Source organism: Hirsutella rhossiliensis, assembly GCF_020360975.1.
Source record: "Hirsutella rhossiliensis strain HR02 chromosome Unknown scaffold00001, whole genome shotgun sequence".
In the NCBI taxonomy this organism is placed as follows: domain Eukaryota; kingdom Fungi; phylum Ascomycota; class Sordariomycetes; order Hypocreales; family Ophiocordycipitaceae; genus Hirsutella; species Hirsutella rhossiliensis.
The window spans coordinates 9,211,300-9,229,887 of NW_025408667.1; the positions used below are offsets into that span (position 1 = coordinate 9,211,300).

Here is an 18,588-nt window from a genome sequence, read left to right on the forward strand (position 1 = left end):
GCACGCTAATAAGACTAGGGCCCTAGTAAATAGGTTCGCGGTAGGAGATAAGGTATAGCTAGACCTCCGTAACTATAGGTCGGTATAACTAAAGAAGAAGCTTAACTAGCTATACGTAAAGTTTATAGTACGGAGGGTTATTAGCCTATAGGTTATAGAGCTCGATAGTCTCTTAATAGGGGTCTATAATAAGATTAACGTAGACCTCCTTTATAGAGCCTCCTTTAACCCGCTGCCTAGATAAGAAGCAGCGGACGCTTAACCGCCCGTAATTAAGGTAGAGGGAGAGGACGAGTTTAAGGTCGAAGAGATATAAGCCGCGTGCTAGAAAAAGGTCGGTAAGGGGAAACGCTAGGAGGTCCTCGTTAAGTAGCGCGGGTATCTTAACCTTATATAGGAACCTATATATAAGTTTATAGGAACTATAGCCCTCGATAAGTTTAAAGCCTTATTCGGAATAGTAGATAAGAACGATAGACTAGCGGACTACCGATAGTAGCCTAGGCTAAGACTATAAAGTAGGTAAAGTAAAGTAGGCAGTTACGATAACGCGAGCGTAATTATATAAGCGGAGATAAAAATAGCGTTTATTTCGGGGCAGAGCCCCTAGACTACCTAGACCTACTCCTTATCCTTATCGTCGTCCTTATCCTTATCCTTATCGTCCTCCTCTACCTTATTAGCGGCGGCGGCGCTCTCTAGGGCGCTTAGGCGGCCCTCTAGGCCCGCGAGCTAGTCGGCGGCAGCGGCGGCTCCGGGGGCTCCGGGGGCGGCGGGGGCCCGGCTAGTAGCAGCGGCGGGGGCGGCGGCGGGCACGGCTAAGGGGACCGCTAATAGGGCGACGGAGGTAGTGTCCCTAGTACTAGGAGAGTTAGCAGCGGAAGTAGAAGAGCTAGATAAGAGGAACTTACTTAGGGACGAGGCCCTAGCGCTTAAGGGCGCGGAGATTATAGTAGGCGGCGGCGGCGGCGGTAAGGCGCTTCTTAGTAGCCCCCTATGCCTACCCGTGCGCGCCGGCCTTCTAAGCTAACGCCGCAACGAGTAGGACGGGAGGCGCCGCCTTATAGGCGCGGCCGGCACGCGCGCACTAGTAATAACTGCCGCTATAGCGGCGCCCGACTTAGTCGGCGTAGGGGAGCTCCTACGACGCGCACCGTATATAGGGGGCCGCGCGGGCGGCTCCGGCCTATACTTAGCGTTTATACTTTAAGAAGTTAGCGGAAAATGGCCACTACGCTCGCTAAGTAGCGGACTTATAGGGGTGGCAGTAGCGGAGGCGGGGGCAGAGGGGCCGGGCGTCACGGCCGGCGGCGGGGACGGCGTCGTTACCCGGAAGGGCGACGTAAGGGCGGCCAGCGCAGCAGAGGCAGAGGCGGCGGCGGTGGGCGCGGTCGCGGGGGCGCGGGCAGGAGCGGGGGCGCGGGTAGGAGCAGCGGCAGCGGCGGAGCCGTCGTCGGCCGTGCTTAGTATAGCGTCGACGAACGACTCCGTACGCTCCGAGAAGGAGGAAGCGGGGGAGGGGGAGGCAGATATATCTATCGCGGAAGTTAGTATTATAGATTACGGCCTCCCGCTCTATAGGGCAGAGAACTTACTAGTTAAAGTTATTATTATTAGGGCTATTATTGCTACTATAGCTATTACTACGAGCATACGTTAATAAAGCGGCCCGTATAGCTAGGAATAAACTAACGCCCTAGGTAGAGCGGAACTTACCTATTACTACTACTACTACGGTTAAAGAAGGAGGAGAAGGAAAGGAAGGAGGAAGGGGGGGATGCCGCCTTATATACCCCTAGGTAGAGGAGGCTGCCTAAGGCCGAGGGGACGGGCAACCTAAGGCTTACGTAGGTCCGGGCCGGCCGCCAGCTACCTAAGGGCGTATATAATAGGTTGCGCCCTTATTTAAACGGCTAGCCGGCCGATAAGTATAGAGCCCGGTTCCGGCTACCCGGGCTAATAGGCGTAGGGATAATAGGGCTAGTAGGGCTAGCACGATTAACGGAAAAGGGTAGGGTAGAGCTAGCGGCACGGGCCCTATAGTATAGAAGCCGTTAATAGGGCAACGCCGCGCCGCGCTTAAGGGAGGGCATTATATAAGAGTCTTTAACTATTATAGGTTATAGGCTTAGGCTACGGCCTAAGCCGTGTAGTTACGTGTAGAGGGCCGGATCCCGTACGTATATATACGGGCTAGCCGCGTATAGGAGAGCTCTATATAGCTTATTAATATTATCCTATAGACGGCACCTACGCGTACGCCTCTACCTACTCCGTAATAATAACTATAGTAAAAAGGAGTGCCTATATAGCCCTATATAAAAGGGAGCGGAGCCTTATATACTAAAGTACCGTCCCTTATATTATAGTACTAAGAGCTACTACTATACGCTAATATAAGGGGGGCGGGATACTATAAGCTTACTAAAGCTAGCTATACGCCGTTTTATATACCTTTACTCTTTAGCTAAAAGTACTAAAGCCCGACTCTTAGGGCGCGGCCCTTACTAGTAATATAGTCTATTTAAGAAGCTCGCTTAAGAGGGTATTATATATTATTTACTAACGTTTTTTCCGCGACTAAGCGTATATAGTCCGCGTAAGGGTTCCGTCCCCCTAGGCATAGTATTAGGTATTATTTAAAGGCGCGCTTCTTTAAAAGCTAGGTAAGGGTATAATATAAGGGCTTTTACCCTATATAAGCCTAGACTAGGGTCTAGGCTAAGTCTATATATAAGCGGCTTCTACGCTTATATAAGCTAGGCCTATACTTCTCTTTCTTTTCCCCTTTATAGATTATTAACCTTCTTTTAATAGACCGTACCTAAGCCTATACCTTTACTTACTCTATAATATAACGTTAGCTAATTTAAAAGATCTAAATCCCCCCTTCTTAATAGTCTTAAGAAGAGGTCCTAGATAAGGAAATAAAAAAAGAAACTAACGTTAAAGTAGTTAAGGATAACGCTAACTTTAAAGAAAAAAAGGAAGCTATTAGATTAAATAATCTAGATAAATAAGGACACTATAGGAAAGTAGTAGAGCTAGAAAACGCCTACCTTCCTACGCCTCCTTATATAAAACAAAAAGAAGATCTAAAAGTAGCTTTCTCTATTAATCTTCTTATCTCGACCCTTAAGGGGGTAGGAAAGGCACCTCTCTTAAAGAAGTACCTAGCTGCCTTTTTATCTTTACTTTAAGAAGTAAAGGAAGGTATAGGGCCCGATACGGTTCTTAAAGAAGACTAACCTCTCTCTTATTTTAATTGTTTTTCTAACTTCTATCTAATACCTATAAAAGACGGTTCCTATAAAGTATTTATAGTAAGCTAGCTCTTTAAGCTATAGCTATTAATAAGGAAGGTATATAAAAGAGACCTCTTAGACCTACTAGTAAACTAAAAGCAGCTAGAAAAACACCCCTCTAAAGACTAGTTTTTCTAGGCCTAGAAAGACTACCTAGCCTTATATAAAGAGATAGGGTCTTTTAAAGAGGTCCTTAAGGAAAAGGTAAGAGGAAAATAGGTCCTTAGCTATAAGTAGGTCTTTATCTATAAAACTAATAAATATAGCTTCCTTTAAAAGTATAAGGCCTAGCTAGTTATTTATAGAAACTAGTAGGAAAAAAGGGATTTACCTACTAAGGCAACTACCTTAGTAGGGATATCTTTTTAGACCCTTATAGCTATAGTAGTAGAATTCGACCTTAAACTTAATTAGATAGATATAGTTAACGCCTTTGTTAACTACTTACTTAGGGAAGAAGAAGTTATTTATATATACCTTTTACTAGGCTTTTAATAGCTAGGAAAGGTTCTATAGCTTAGGAAAGCTCTATATAGACTATAAAGGTTACCCTTTCTTTAGTAATAGTATTTAATAGGTTCCCTTAAAGCCCTAGGCTTTTAGAAAGTCCTTTAGGAACTATATATAATATAGAAGGGTAAAATTATAGTCTTCTTTTATATCGATAATATTATCTAAGCCTTCCTAAAAAAGGAAGAAGTATTAGCTAGGGATACTATATAAGGCTTATAATAAAGGTATAATATAACTAAGCTAAGGGAGCTAAAGTAGTTCCTAGGGATATAAATCCTTTAAAATAGGTCCTAATAAACTATCTAGCTTACCTAGGACGCCTATATTAATAAGGTCGCTTATAAATTCCTCCTTAATTCCCTCGATAAAAAGCTTCCCTTATATAAGGAACGGTGTTCTTTATATAAATAAAGTAGCTATAATATACTCTCCTAATTATATAAGCTAGTAAGTTATATATTAATTATAGATAAAATTCTATCTTATAGAGTAAGATTCGCTTATTATTTTATATATTATTATATATTAAACGGGTTGCTAGTTACTGTATAATCGAGAATCGAAGGAATAGAGCTAGCTTAGAATACTAGCTAAGACCTCTTAAGAATACTAGTACGACTAACCTCCTTTAAATATGAATATTAGTAGAACTAAGATACTTCTAGATATACTTAAGGTATTATAAAATTCCTTAGTTTTAGGGCTATATAGTAGCCTAAATCTAGTCCTAAAAGGTTCTTCCGTTTAGCTATAATTATTTATATAAGATAGTATATCCGCTAGTAGATAAAGATAGAATTATTAACTTTAATACCTCTTTTATATACTAATATACTACAATATAAATTCCGTTGAAAATCCTACCTTATACTCCCTCTTCCCCTCTATTATATATTCTTACGTAACTCCTTAATTTCCTAAAATTCCGCTTTTACTTATATACCTTAAGACCTCTATACCTATATTAGATAAAGAGCTTTTGCTTAATCCGTCCTTTTAAGCTAGGGAGTAAGAAAAACACCGATATTAATGAAAGGTAGGCTCCTTACTTTTTTTTAGCTATTTCTACTTAACCGGATATCTCTTTTACGGTCTCCTAGCTAGCTAAGTATAACTAGAATCCTAGCCCTAGGTACTAAGAAGTAGTAGACTAAGCTATCCTTTATCTCTATTTAATAAGATTATATAGTCTACGCCTAGGATAGTAGGGAAGGAAGAAATTAGCTATTAAAATCTTTTTTTATTTAAGCGATTTATTATTTACGGATAATTCCTTAGATAGAAAGAGCTTATAAAAGTATATTATATCCCTTTTTAAAGGAACTATTACTTAGATAGCTTTAAAGCAAGCTATTATTATAGCTTTTAGTACGGAGGTAGAGCTACTAGCTCTTTTAAAAGCGTTAAAAGAAGTAATTTTCCTTAGCCGGCTATTAATATCTCTATTACTATAAATTCCGACCTTATTAGCTATAGAATATAATAATATATAGACTATATAAATTCTTATAGAAAATAGTAAGCTATTAACCTAGCTATAGTATATCGATATTTACTAGTATTAGTAACGCTAAGAGGTTTAAAGGGGACTTATTTCCGTCTATTAAGTTCTAACGGTATCGATAAAAGTAAACGGTCTTATAAAGCCCCTACTAAAGTAGAAGCTAGCTATCTTTTTATAGTAAATTAGGCTAGAAAACGTCTATAAGAAGCTATCCTTAAAGGCCCGCTTTAAGAGTCTATAAGAGAAGCTAATAGCTTATATAAGAAGGTAACGTCTATAGCTAAAGAAAAGAAAGAGGTCTTCCCTTTATAGGGCCCCCTATTTAATTAGGTTTCTCCTTTCTAAGAAGGCCCCCTTTCTTATAGGACTTTCCCCTCTTTAGGCCCTTATTCCTTAAGTAGGTCTAAAAGAGCCTAGGGACCTAAAAGGGCCCTTGCTTTCCTTAAGTAAAGGGATAAGTATAAAGCTAAGAACCTCCTCTATACGCTTACTAGCCCGAAGCCGTATTAGCTATGCCCTTACTATAAGGGCAGGCTATAGCTAAGGGGGTATATCGCGAAGCGTAGCTTAATTTCGTAGTTCTCTAAGATATCCTTTAGTAAGAGGGACTAAGGAAGCTAAAAATACCTAGTATAGAAGAAGGAAGAAGGAGCTAAAAAGAGGTATAGAAAGGAGGGTAGGGGTATAAGGGGAAGTAAAAGTAGCGATAGCTTCTTATAGAGGTAGCGAGAGATAAGACGGATATACTAGTAACGGCTAGAAAGGAGGGGGAAAATTAGTAAAAGGCTTAGTAGTTAAAAGGATATTAGTAGCTTCTTTAAGTAGGATCTTCTTTATTAATTAAGATACTAGATAGGTATAAAGAGGGGCGTTAGATAAAAGAAAGAAGGATAATTAAGGCAATATAATAATAATCCCTTACCGTAATTACCGCCCCTATAAGAATTAAAAATCTCTACTCTACCTATCTAACCCCTTACTTTTAATTTTACCTTTATATATTTTATATATACTTCTTATATCTCTCTTTACGAGAACTATAATAACGTCCTCTATAAAAGCTAAGTTATTAGTACTCTTATAAATAGCTAAGGAATAAGTAGTATTTAGCTAGCTAATTAAGGAACTTAGTATTAGTATTAAAAGGACGATAAAGCTCTAGTATAATAATCTTTAAACTATTAAGCTTTTAATTAAGCTAAGAGTAAAACTTAAGATAAACCTTAAGTATATTAACGTTTATAAATACTAGCTTTATTAAGAGGTATAGTAAGATCGGATATAAGTTAGCTAAATTATATTAATAGATAACCTAGCTAATAGTATAATAAATACGCTTATATATAAAAGTATTAAAGCTTTATTAAGTAATTAAAACTAGTAATATAGCTAAAAGATATATTAAGAGATAATATACCTAACTACTATATTAAGGCGTAAAATCCCCTTACTATAATAAACTTAATAATTACTAAATCCTAATAATAAGAGTACTACTATATATATTAAGCTTAAGGGATTCTAGTAATATAGTTAGATCTTTATTTAGTTATAAAACTATAAAGATCTAAGGGGTAGAAGTTAGCCTTATTTACTACTAAGAAGTAAAGCTCTTACTAGACTACCCCTTAATTAGTATAATACTATAGCGCTTAAACTTATAATAATCGCGATAGCTTTACTAAATTAAGATTAATTAATATAAGGAATATATTATTAGAAAGCTTACTTTTAAGATTACTTTTATCTTAAAGGATAACGTCGCTAGTAAAAGTACTATAGTACTTAAGCTACTTAAAGGGATACCTTACTATACCTCTCTTTATAAGGAAGGTTATAAATATAACTTATAACTATTAGTTAAATAATAAGAGTAGGTTATATAACCCTATTAATTATAAGTTCGACTCCTCTTAGGGCGGAGAGTAGGTTATATAACTACGCCCTAGAAGGGGCCCGGTTAATAAACTTAGGGGCCTAAGGAGATAGGATATAAGGAGGGGGGTTCTCTATATATCTTATCCTCTTAGGTCCTAGCTTTTATCTTTTATATACTATTCCTTTTTACTTAGCCCTATAGTAGCTATATTCCTTATAAGAGGGGTAATAGTAATAGCTTTTAACTCTCGCGAAGAGAGATATAAGAAGTATATAAAAATGCACGAAGGTAAAATTAAAAGTAAGGGGTCGGATAGGTAGGGCAGAGAGATTTAATTCTTACGGGAGTAGCAATTACGGTAGGGGAGTAATTATTATATTGCCTTAATTCTCCTTCTTTTCTCTATCTAACGCCCCTCTTTATACCTATCTAGCATCTTAATTAATAAAGAAGATCTTACTTAAAGAAGCTACTAATGTCCTTTCGACTACCGAGCTTTTTACCGGTTTTTCCCCTCCTTTCTAGCCGTTACCGGTATATCCGTCTTATCTTTCGCTACCTCTATAGGAAGCTATCGCTACTTCTACTTCCCCTCTTACCCCTACCCTCCTCTCTATACCTTCTTTTAGCTCCTTCCTTAAAACCTGTTTTTTAGCTTCCTAGGTCCCTTATACTAAGGGATATCTCCGAGAACTATAAAATCAGGCCACGCTTCGCGATATACCCCCTTAGCTATAGCCTGCCCTTATAGAAAGGGTAAAGCTAAATACCTTTAGGCCGGTAAGCGTATAGAGGAGGTCTTAGTCTATACTTATCCCTTACTCGAGAAATCCGGGTTTTAGCCCTAGGCTCTTTTAGACCTACTTTAGGAAAAGGGGCCTTAAGGAGGAAATTAAGTCCTATAAGAAAGGGGGGCTTCTCTAAGGATAAGTCCCTAAAAAGAGGGCCTTTAAGAAGAATAAGTCCTAATTAAGCTAGGGGCCCTCCTCTAGGATAAGTCCTAATTCCTCTCTTTAGCTATAGACGTCTCCTTCCTCCTACGTGCTATTAGCTCCTCTCGTAGACTCTTAAGGCGGGCTTCTAAGGATAGCTTCTCTCGAACGTCTTCTAGCCTAATTTACTATAAAAAGATAGCTAGCTTCTATTTCGGTAAGGGCTTCGTAAGACCGTTAGCTTTTATCGATACTATTAGAACCTAACGGACGGAAATAAGTCCCTTTTAGACCTCTTAGCGTAACTAATACTAGTAGATATCGATATACTATAGCTAGGTTAATAGCTTACTATTTTCCTCCGTAAGAATCCGTATAGTTTATATATTATCGTATTCTATAGCTAACGGGGACGGAATTTATAGTCGTAAAGATATTAGTAGCCGGTTAAGGAAAATCGCTTCTTTTAACGCTTTTAAAAGAGCTAGTAGCTTTGCTTCCGTACTTAATATAGTAATAGTAGCTTACTTCGAAGCTCTCTAAGTAATAGTTCCTTTAAAAAGGGATATAATATACCCCTATAAGCTCTTTCTATCTAATAAATTATCTATAAAGGACGAATCGCTCGAATAAAGGAAGATTTCGGTAGTATGTTTCCTTCCCTACCCTCCTAGGCGTAGACTATATAATCTCGTTAAATAGAGATAAAGGATAGCTTTATCTACTACTTCTTAATACCTAGGGCTAGGATTCTAGTTATACCTAGCTAGCTAGGAGACCGTAAAAGAGATATCCGGTCTAGTAGAAATAGCTGAAAAAAGCAGGGAGCTTACCTTCTATTAATATTAGTGTTTCTCTTACTCCCTAGCTTAAAAGGACGGATTAAGTAAAAGCTCTTCGTCTAATATAAGCGTAAAGGGAAGCTTCTTATCGAGGGAATTAGGGAGGAATTTATAAGCGACCTTATTAATATAGGCGTCTTAGGTAAGCTAGATTATCCGTTAGGACCTATTCCTAAGGATTCGTATCCCTAGGAACTACTTTAGCTCCCCTAGCTTAGTTATCTTATACCTTTATTATAGGCCTCGTATAGCCTCCCTAGTAGCAGCTTCTTCCTCTTTTACGTAGGCTTAGATAATATCGTCGACGTAGAAGAAGACTATGATTTTACCCTTCTATATTATATACGGTTCCTAAGGGACTTTCTTAAAGCCTAGGGCTTTAAGGAAACCTATTAAATGCTATTGCTAAAGAAGGGGTGATCTGTATAATCTATATAGAGCTTTCCTAAGCTATAGAACCTTTCCTAGCTATTAAAAGCCTAGTAGAAGGCGTATATAAATAACTTCTTCTTCCTTAAGTAAGTAGTTAATAAAGGCGTTAACTATATCTATCTAATTAAGTTCGAGGTCGAATTCTACTACTATAGCTATAAGGGTCCGAAAAGACATCCCTGCTAGGGTAGTTGCCCTAGTAGGAAGATCCCCTTTTTCCTACTAGTTCCCGTAGATAACTAGCCGGGCTTTATACTTTTAAAAGAAGCCGTGTTTATTAGTCTTATAGATAAAGACCTACTTATAGCTAAGGACCTATTTTCCTCTTGCTTTTTCCTTAAGGACCTCTTCGAAAGACCCTATCTCTTTATATAAGGCTAGGTAGTCTTTCTAGGCCTAGAAAAACTAGTCTCTAAAAGGGGGTTTTTCTAGCTGCTTCTAGTTTACTAGTAGGTCTAGGAGGTCTCTTTTATATACCTTCCTTACTAATAGAGGTTTAAAAAGCCGGCCTACTATAAACGCTCCGTAGGAACCGTCTTCTATTAGCGTTAGGTAGAAGTCGGAAAAACAATCGAAATAGGGGAGAGGTTAGTCTTCTTTAGTATCTATATCGGGCCCTATACCTTCCTTTGCTTCTCGAAGTAGGGATAAAAAGGCAGCCGGGTAATCCTTCGAGAGAGGTGCCTTTCCTACCCCCTTAAGGGCCGAGATAGGAAGACTAACTAAAAAAGCTACTTCTAGATCTTCTTCTTATTCCGTAAGAGGAGGCGTAGGGAGGTAGGCCTATTCTAGCTCTACCGCTTTCCTATAGTCTCCTTCTTCGTCTAGATTATCTAATTTAGTAGCTTCCTCTTTTTCTTCTTTAAAGTCGGCGTTATCCTCGACTACTTCGACGTCGGTTTCTTCTTTTATTTCCTTATCTAGGGCCTCTTCTTAAGACTATTAGGAAAGGGGAATTTAGATCTTCTAAATTAGCTAACGTTAAGAGAGTAAGAGGGGCTATTAATCCCTCTTTCTATCGAAGAAGCTAGATTCGTCGAAAATTATATCCCTAGTCGAAATAACCTTCTATAGAAGAGGAATCTAGATCCGGAAGATATTTATAGAATTATACCTAACGAGGTAACTAATAAAGGCTCTTAGATTAAGCTTTCTTTTCTTCTTCCTTTTTAGCTATATATCGGTAGTTATTACGTATGCCTTATAGCCGTAAGCACGAAGGTAGGCTAGCGAGGCCCTCTTCTTCGTAAAGAGCTCGAGGGGGGATTTCTAGTCTATTCCTTAGTTTAGTCCCCTAGGGTCCTTAAGGTCCCTTAGGGTCCGGTTCTAAAGGTAATAGGCGGTCTCAACGACTTCCCTCTATAGGTCGTATAGAAGCCTTATAGTAAGTCTTATCGTACGGGCCCTTTCTATTATAGCACCCCTTAATCTTTCTACCCCTCCGTTCTAGGCCTAGGTATTCGGTGCTAACGGGAGGGGTAAAATGCCCCTTTTTTAAAGCTAATTTAAGATATCCTTCGTAAATAGCTCTCTATTAGACTATATCTTCTTTACCTTATAGCTAAAGTAGGATTTTATCTAGTTAACGAAGTCTTAGAGGGTAGACTAGTTATACTTACTTAGGTAGGTCTATAAGAAAAAGGGGAAAACCATCCCTAAAAAAGCGTTTATAAAAAACATTACCCTAACGAAGCTTTCTTAATCCCTAGAAACGTCGGTCTAGTTAACCTAAATTTCCTTATACGGCTGGTCCGGCCGTACTAGGGTCCGTCTAGAAATTCGTCTCCTAGTCTTCCCTTAGCCGTAGTATTCGCATTCGACGGTCTTTAGGCCCCTTATTCGTACGCCCTATTATTATCCTAGCTTATATAAAGCTAGGGGGCCCGGGTAACTAAGTCGTGCGTGCTAAAGAAGACCGTCTCCTTAGGCTGCCGGAAGAGGGTCTTTTATAGTAGACCTATTCCTCCTAGCAGGGAAAGCTAACTTCTCGAGAGATTCCTTCCTAAGGATAGGTCGGAATTCGAGAATAAATTAACCGAATTTTTCCTCGATAAGCCTAATAGTCTAATTCTTCTAGACTAGCCTTATAGGCTTAGACGTTATATCCTAGAAGATTCCTTCCTCTCGAAGAAGGCGGAAGGAAATTAAGCTTATTAAAAATCGAGGGCAAAAAGCTACCCTTTTTCGTCGAAGAATTCGTAAAGACCTATTAAGTAATTTTATTATAAAATTTACCCTTCCGTATCCCTCTATCTATACGGTTAATTCCCCGGTAATAAGGTATTCCCTCCGTGCCTTCTTAAAGGACCGGAATTATAAGAGTATATTATAAATATTAAGGGAAGCACTAGAGTTAATAATAGCTGATTTTCGTAGGGGATAGTTAGAGGGTCCTAACGGTTAGTCTTGCTAATCCGTAGGAAAGACGAATGCCGGATTTACTATACTAACGATTTTTCCTTAAATTTACGGCTCGAATAAGGGTAGCGGCGTTAGTTACTATTTCTTAGTAACCCGAATCTCGTCTATCTTCTTCTATAGCGAGGGGTCCTCCTTAAGAGACTATTATATCGTTTCTTATAGCCTCTTTAAAGGGTTAAATCCTTTAGGTCGGTTTTCCTCGAAGACCTACTAGTATTATAATAATCAATAGCCTAGGGATTTATAGGCTAGGCAGCCGTTTCGCTTAGTCTTTTATTTCTTCGAGGAATCCTTATCCCGATCTAGAAGGTCTGCTTAAAAACCTCCCCTTTTTACCCCTTATTGCTAATTTTAACGAAGAGGTTCGATTTCGACTAGTTCCCTGATTTTTCGACTAACGGACTAAAAGGTCTATTAAGGGACTAGTCGGGCCTATCTAGCTAACGGGACCGGGGCCGGGCCCGGAGCAAGAGGCGGAGCTAGGGCCGGGACCGGGGCAGCTATTAATAACGGTGTTAAGGCTCTCGAGGGAGGAGGAGCTAAAGGAGCAACAGCCGCAGCAGCAGCAGCGGGAACCGCAGTAGCAAGGGCTGCAGCAGCTGCAGGGGCAGCAGGTCGAGCCGTCTAGGTCGAGTGCTAGCTACGAAGGAATAAGACTACTTGCTATTATACTCTAGCAGCCTCTTCGTCTAGTTCCCGGCTAGCCTCTCGAAAGATAGTCGAGTAACCGTTACTAATCGGCTTTATTAGCAGAGATATATCCTATAGCCACTAGCTAGAAAGAGCTTCTATAAGGAAGTATTAGTTAGCTTCCTTAAGGATTTCTTCCTACTTAGCTAGCTACGAAGAAGCTAGTAGGTTCCTAGTAGAAAAAGCTCCTAGGTAGGCTATATAGGTCTTCCTAATACGGTTAGTTATATAACCTCTCGAGGGCGCTATTAAGGTCTCGAGCTTTAAAAGCTACTACCTAGGAGTCTCTTCCTCTCGAAGAGTAATTAGCTTTACGGCACTAACGGATTCCGTTATTACTATACGTACGGCAGTTAGTAGCTTCGTCTCGTAAAGGTATTCCTTACGGTGACTCTCGTAGTTACCTAAGGTAGCAGAAAAAGCTCTCTACTATACGGAGGTTAGCTCGGAGAAGAGGGATACTCCCTCTATAAATTCCGTTGCCCTAGGACGAAGAGGGGGCTCGAGAGGGTCCTGCTTATTAAAGAAGACCAAATTATAGATAGTTCTATTTATACGAGCCCGTAGCTCCTTTACCTACTTATCCTAATCTTAGGGCTCTATAAGAATCGTCCTACGGACCGTAGGGACGGTAGAGGAGTCGGTTTTCGTTATCGTTGCGGAAGAGGGGGGATAGAAAAGTCGGGTAAAAATCGGCTTTTCTAATAAGAAGGGTAAAAGGAAGCTACGAGGGATATAAGAAAGGTGCCTTTTATAGTAGCTAGAAGGTATAGGAATTCTATTCCTCCCGGGCTTATAACTCTCGTAAAGAGAGATACGAGAAGTATATAAAAATACACGAAGGTAAAATTAGAAGTAAGGGGTCGGATAGGCAGGGCAGAGAGATTTGATTCTTATAGGAGCAGTAATTGCGGTAGGGGAGTGATTATTATATTGCCTTAATTCTCCTTCTTTCCTCTATCTAACGCCCCTCTTTATACCTATCTAGTATCTTAATTAATAAAGAAGATCCTGCTTAAAGAAGCTATTAATGTCCTTTCGACTACCGAGCTTTTTGCCGGTTTTTCCCCTCCTTTCTAGCCGTTGCCGGTATATCCGTCTTATCTTTCGCTACCTCTATAGGAAGCTATCGCCACTTCTGCTTCCCCTCTTGCCCCCACCCTCCTCTCTGCACCTTCTTTTAGCTCCTTCCTTAAAACCTGTTTTTTAGCTTCCTAGGTCCCTCGTGCTAAGGGATATCTCCGAGAACTGCGAAATCAGGCCACGCTTCGCGATATTAACTACTAGTTAAGCGGTAAGAGTAGGTTATATAACCCTAACTAACTAATAATTTAAACCCTCCTTAGGTATAAGGGGGCACCTAGGGCTACGCCTTCTAAGGTCGCGTAGTACTAGGTACTAAATAACCTTCCCTTTTACTATATTTACTATCCCTTTTTATAAGATATAATTAAAAGCCTCCCTTATTTTTAGATAACCTCCTTAAATAAATAATAAAGTAGCTAAATTTAATATTAAAATGGCTTTATATTTATAAGACTAAACGCTCTTCTACTTACTACCCTACTATCTAAAAGCTAAGGTTATAAGGGGGTATATTAAAGAGAGTAAGTATAAGAGGCTATAGTTATACCTAGTAGACCTAATAGTTATATATAAGAAAGTCTACCTAACTAATATAACTCCCTTAGCTTAAGGATATTATATAGGCCTAACTTAGATATAGGAATATCTTAATACCCTCTTTTAGCTAGCTATATATAGTTACTATACTTATATTAGTTATATATAAGAAAGCCTACCTAACTAATATAACTCCCTTAGCTTAAGGATATTATATAGGCCTAACTTAGATATAGGAATATCTTAATACCCTCTTTTAGCTAGCTATATATAGTTACTATACTTATATTAGTTATATATAAGAAAGCCTACCTAACTAATATAACTCCCTTAGCTTAAGGATATTATATAGGCCTAACTTAGGTATAGGAATATCTTTATACCCTCTTTTAGCTAGCTATATATAGTTACTATACTTATATAAGCCCCTCTCTTATCCTAATAGATAGACTAAGATATATATTACTAAATTCACCTTTCTATGCCCCTATTTCTTCTACTACGCTCTTAAGCCCCTGCTTAAGAAGTCCCTACTTTCTCTACCGCGATATAGATAACGGTGTAATACCTGATCTAGTAGTAAGCTTAATAGAGGGACCGAGCTACTATTAGTATATAAGCTTAGCAATAAGGTCGGCTCTTAGATAGATTGAATGGACAACAAGGCCGTCTGCCACTTGTTGCGAGTCTGAAGAAGATGGCTTGTCTATGGTGCAATGGGACGTGCGATGGCGGGCATGGATTCGGGTGCCAAATGGCCGAGCAAGGGAGATTAAGCGAGCTTCAAGACAGGACCAAAGACGCACTTAGTCAACAGTTGACTGACCAGCAAGGTGGTCGCCGGTCTGCCGTCCGTCCGGGCGAAATAAAGTCTGCGTCCCGTGAAGTTCATATAGGTGACTAATAGTCGCAGTTGACAAGCCAGGTGAGAGGAATTAGCCCAGCGGGACGAAGATGTAAGAAGTTGTCATACTCAATCATTCTGGGCCGCATTCCGCATCAAGTAGCTCGAGCAGGTCTTGGCTAACCTATAAGGCTTTTGCAAACCACGTGTGTTTTCTGGTCTCCGTTAAAATATAAAGAATCATCAAATTACAGGGTAGGATTATAATAAACAGACCCAGGTGAAGTTGAAAGGCAAGCGTATCAACGAGAAAATAGTCACAGGCTGGGTCTACAGTCGGATCTCAAATGAGGTCGTTCCTCGTTATGCGATTTGGTCTGGAGTCAAGCATATTAGGCCAAGCTGCTTGATTCCGCCGTGGACATGCCCAGCACATCGGCCCTATAGGCCGGCCAGTGTGTGGCTTCACACCAGGTCGTCAACCTTTGCAAGGCGGCAAGCAGCTTGTAAGTGCCCAAGGCAGAAGAAGTGTCGCCAATGCGCAGCGAGCTATACGTCGTGGCCTCGAGGTCCTCGCCTAGTGTCGTCGCGACAAAGAGCCAATCGTGGCCGTGGGTGATGATGCCCGGCAGGAAGTCGATGGTGCCCGCTGCGCAGCCGCGGTATCGGAGTCTCCGCCACTGCGACGAATGCCAGGTCCCAATCTGGAGAAAAGCCTCATCGAGCTGCTCGCCCTGGCGCTTGGTCTCGATGGAAAGGGCGATTGGGTGTTTGCTGATCTTGCCCCAGTTGGTATGGTTGATGGTGAGTGACGGCCGGCTCTTGCAGAGAGAGTTGATGACGTCCTGCTCGTGTGCATTTGGGCGGACGACGAGGCAGAAGTCGACCATCTTGCCCGGGGCCCCGTGGGACTGAAAGTGGGTGACGATCCTGGCACCGGTGCTTTAGTCAGGGAGCCTGAGGGGGAGCCTGAGGGGGAGGGGGAGGGCGGGAGATGTTGATGGCAGTGATGATGGAGACGGCGCTCGCCGACGCCGGTGCACGCTTCGTAACGCGCTCGCTTGGCCGGCCTCTCGCCTTGGCGGTCCTCATAGGCGTCGGCACCGTATACTGAGCCGAGTCAATTCCAGACCTCGGAGCCGCGCAAGGTTTGAGGGTGTCGACATTACGCTTCTGACTGCCAACAGGTCAAGAGTGATAGTTCGTTTAGGACTTGACCAAAGGTCTTCATGGCGTCGCCTCGACATCAGCAGTGGCTGAGTCAGCAGCTATTGACCCTGCTGCCAGCCGTTTGTTTTTGTCTCTCTCAAGCAGGGGCTTGAGAGCACAGTGGAAGAAATAGGGGCACAGAAAGGTGAATTTAGTGATGCATATCTTAGTCTATCTATTAGGACAAGGGAGGGGCTTATATAGGTATAGTAACTATATATAGCTAGCTAAAAGAGGGTATTAAGATATTCCTATACCTAAGTTGGGCCTATATTATATCCTTAGGCTAGGGGAGTTATATTAGTTAGGCAGGCTCCCTATATATAAATATTAGGCCTACTAAGCATAACTATAGCCTCTTATGCCTACTCTCCTTAATAGTCTCTCATTATAAGTTACCGACCGATAATAATAAGGTTTAAGGTTTAAAGGTTCCTAATAGCAGCTGGCAGGCATCTGGCGGGGCGATGGAGCAGAATTGCGAGTCTGCCGTGCAAGTAGGCTTTTAGTCGTGGGGTTATTAACGTTGTTAGCAAACCTCTGTCAGTTCTTTCTCCCCCAGACAAGGAAGCAGACGATCCATCATCCATCTATATCACACCTACGGATACAGATACACGCAAGCTCAAGCGACAAGTCTTTCTATCAGCACAACTGCCTTACTACCCTGCGAACATGTCCAAGAGGGACAGATCCCCATCGCCTTCTGCCATTCACCCGCCACGCGCATTCAAGCGCCCCGAGGCCATCAACGACTTCCAACAGTTCACTCAGGATGTGCAGGACAGCGTCCGCCAAATGCTACCTACTGGCGGGCGTCGGTATGCTCAGGCGGCCATTCTCGCTGTCAACTTCTCTGTGTCTGATATCCCGGAGGTTATACCGCTCCGGGACGAGCTGCTAGACGTCCTTAACAAGACGTACAATTGTTCGGTGGACAAGTACACCATCGATTGTACCCAGGCGCATCCAAGGGCTCTATTCAATCTTAACCTGGCAGTGTTGAAATTTCCTGGCAAAAACTCCTCAAGTGATGATACCAGCGGGGGCCTTGCATGCATCTACTTCTCTGGTCACGGCTTCCAAGGCTCGAAAGAGGGTCTCGACGTCTGTGGCTCGTATTCGGCATCAGTCCCAAAGCAACCATATATCCCATGGGCGAAGTTATCATTAGGACACGCCCCGTCCCCGAACGACCACCGACTCGTCATTAGGGATTGCTGCGCAGCAGGACTTGCCAACCTAGATCAGAGCGATGTTGAGGTGCTTGGCGCCTCGGCCTGGGAATCTGAAGCGGCCGTAAATCCTCAGGTCAGCTTTGCCCGCGCTCTAATCAACGATCTAGATAGTAAATCACGGCCTCTCGGCCAACTTTTCGAAATCAAGCCTAAAACACGGAAAGAGCATACGCCTAGAACCGCCGCGAATAGCATATTACGCACCCCTAAGTGCAGCCTCGTGCAGCTACTAGCGGGTGCGCAATATGCTGCCAAAGATCACGAATTAGGCGAGGTTCTCCCCTTTACGGGTGGAAAACTCTTCCCCGCCCTCGCTGACTAAGGATATATGCCCCCCGCTAACGGGACCTAAGTCAGCACCCCTAGCTTCCGGCACCCCCTACTTCCGGCACCTCCCCACATCACCATCGCGTTGACTACCCACTACATCGTGACCGCGTTTTCTCGTGCATCTCTTATTCAATAATTATAAAATAAATATTATTCGAATCAGCGATGCCTCGTCTTTCTAAATATACCGAAAACCAGCTCTAAGAAGCGCTCGAAGCTATTAATAATAGCATACCTTAGCTCTAAGCTAGTCGCAAGTGGGGTATTCCAAGAACAACCCTTTAGACGCGTCTTAAAGGAGCCCTACCTATGAAGGAGGCAAAAGAGGCATCTCAAAGGCTTAGTCGAGAGCAGGAAAAACACCTCTGTGAATGGGTTCTTGCCTAAGCGGCCCTTGGGCTGCCTCCAACGCATTATCAACTTAGGGAATTCGCCGGCCGCATCATCGTGGCTAGTAGAGACCCCCGCCCGCTTGGAAAACACTGGGTTTCGAGCTTTTTAGCCCGAAACCCAGAGATTAGCACGATTAAAGGTAAATCTCTTAATTCTGCCCGTATTAACGGCGCCTCTGTTAGCGGGATCAAGGAATGGTTCCAATTGCTTAAGCTGCCGGCTATATAGGCAATCCCACCGGAATCACGCTTTAATATAGACGAAATAGGCATCCTCGAGGGCCTTAGCTGCAACGGGCTAGTGCTAGGGAGCTCAGAGAAGAAGGAGGCCATTAAGAAGCGGCTTAGATCGCGTTGTTAGACTATAATCGTCGAATGCGTCTCTGCAACGGGCCAGGCCTTAACCCCCTATAACGACCGGCGTTATTCCTAAG

At 41.7% G+C, this 18,588-nt stretch overlaps 3 protein-coding genes across 3 annotated transcripts; 1 reads left to right on the forward strand and 2 right to left on the reverse strand.

Moving 5' to 3' along the window:
• Window positions 1–621: 621 nt before the first annotated feature.
• HRG_01193 (uncharacterized protein) lies at window positions 622–2,624 on the reverse strand (the record flags this gene model as incomplete). The annotated part of the gene is made up of 3 exons (XM_044859664.1): window positions 622–732; window positions 1,303–1,535; window positions 2,582–2,624. 3 exons carry the CDS (start codon window positions 2,622–2,624, stop codon window positions 622–624), a joined length of 387 nt encoding a protein of 128 aa, XP_044726064.1.
• Window positions 2,625–15,377: 12,753 nt separating this feature from the next.
• Window positions 15,378–16,216, reverse strand: HRG_01194 (uncharacterized protein; the record flags this gene model as incomplete). The annotated part of the gene is made up of 2 exons (XM_044859665.1): window positions 15,378–15,915; window positions 16,155–16,216. The coding sequence occupies 2 exons, from the start codon at window positions 16,214–16,216 to the stop codon at window positions 15,378–15,380; spliced, it is 600 nt and encodes a 199-aa protein (XP_044726065.1).
• Window positions 16,217–16,869: 653 nt separating this feature from the next.
• Window positions 16,870–17,754, forward strand: HRG_01195 (uncharacterized protein; the record flags this gene model as incomplete). Its single annotated transcript, XM_044859666.1, has 1 exon — window positions 16,870–17,754. One exon carries the CDS (start codon window positions 16,870–16,872, stop codon window positions 17,752–17,754), a length of 885 nt encoding a protein of 294 aa, XP_044726066.1.
• Between the last annotated feature and the right edge of the window lie 834 nt (window positions 17,755–18,588).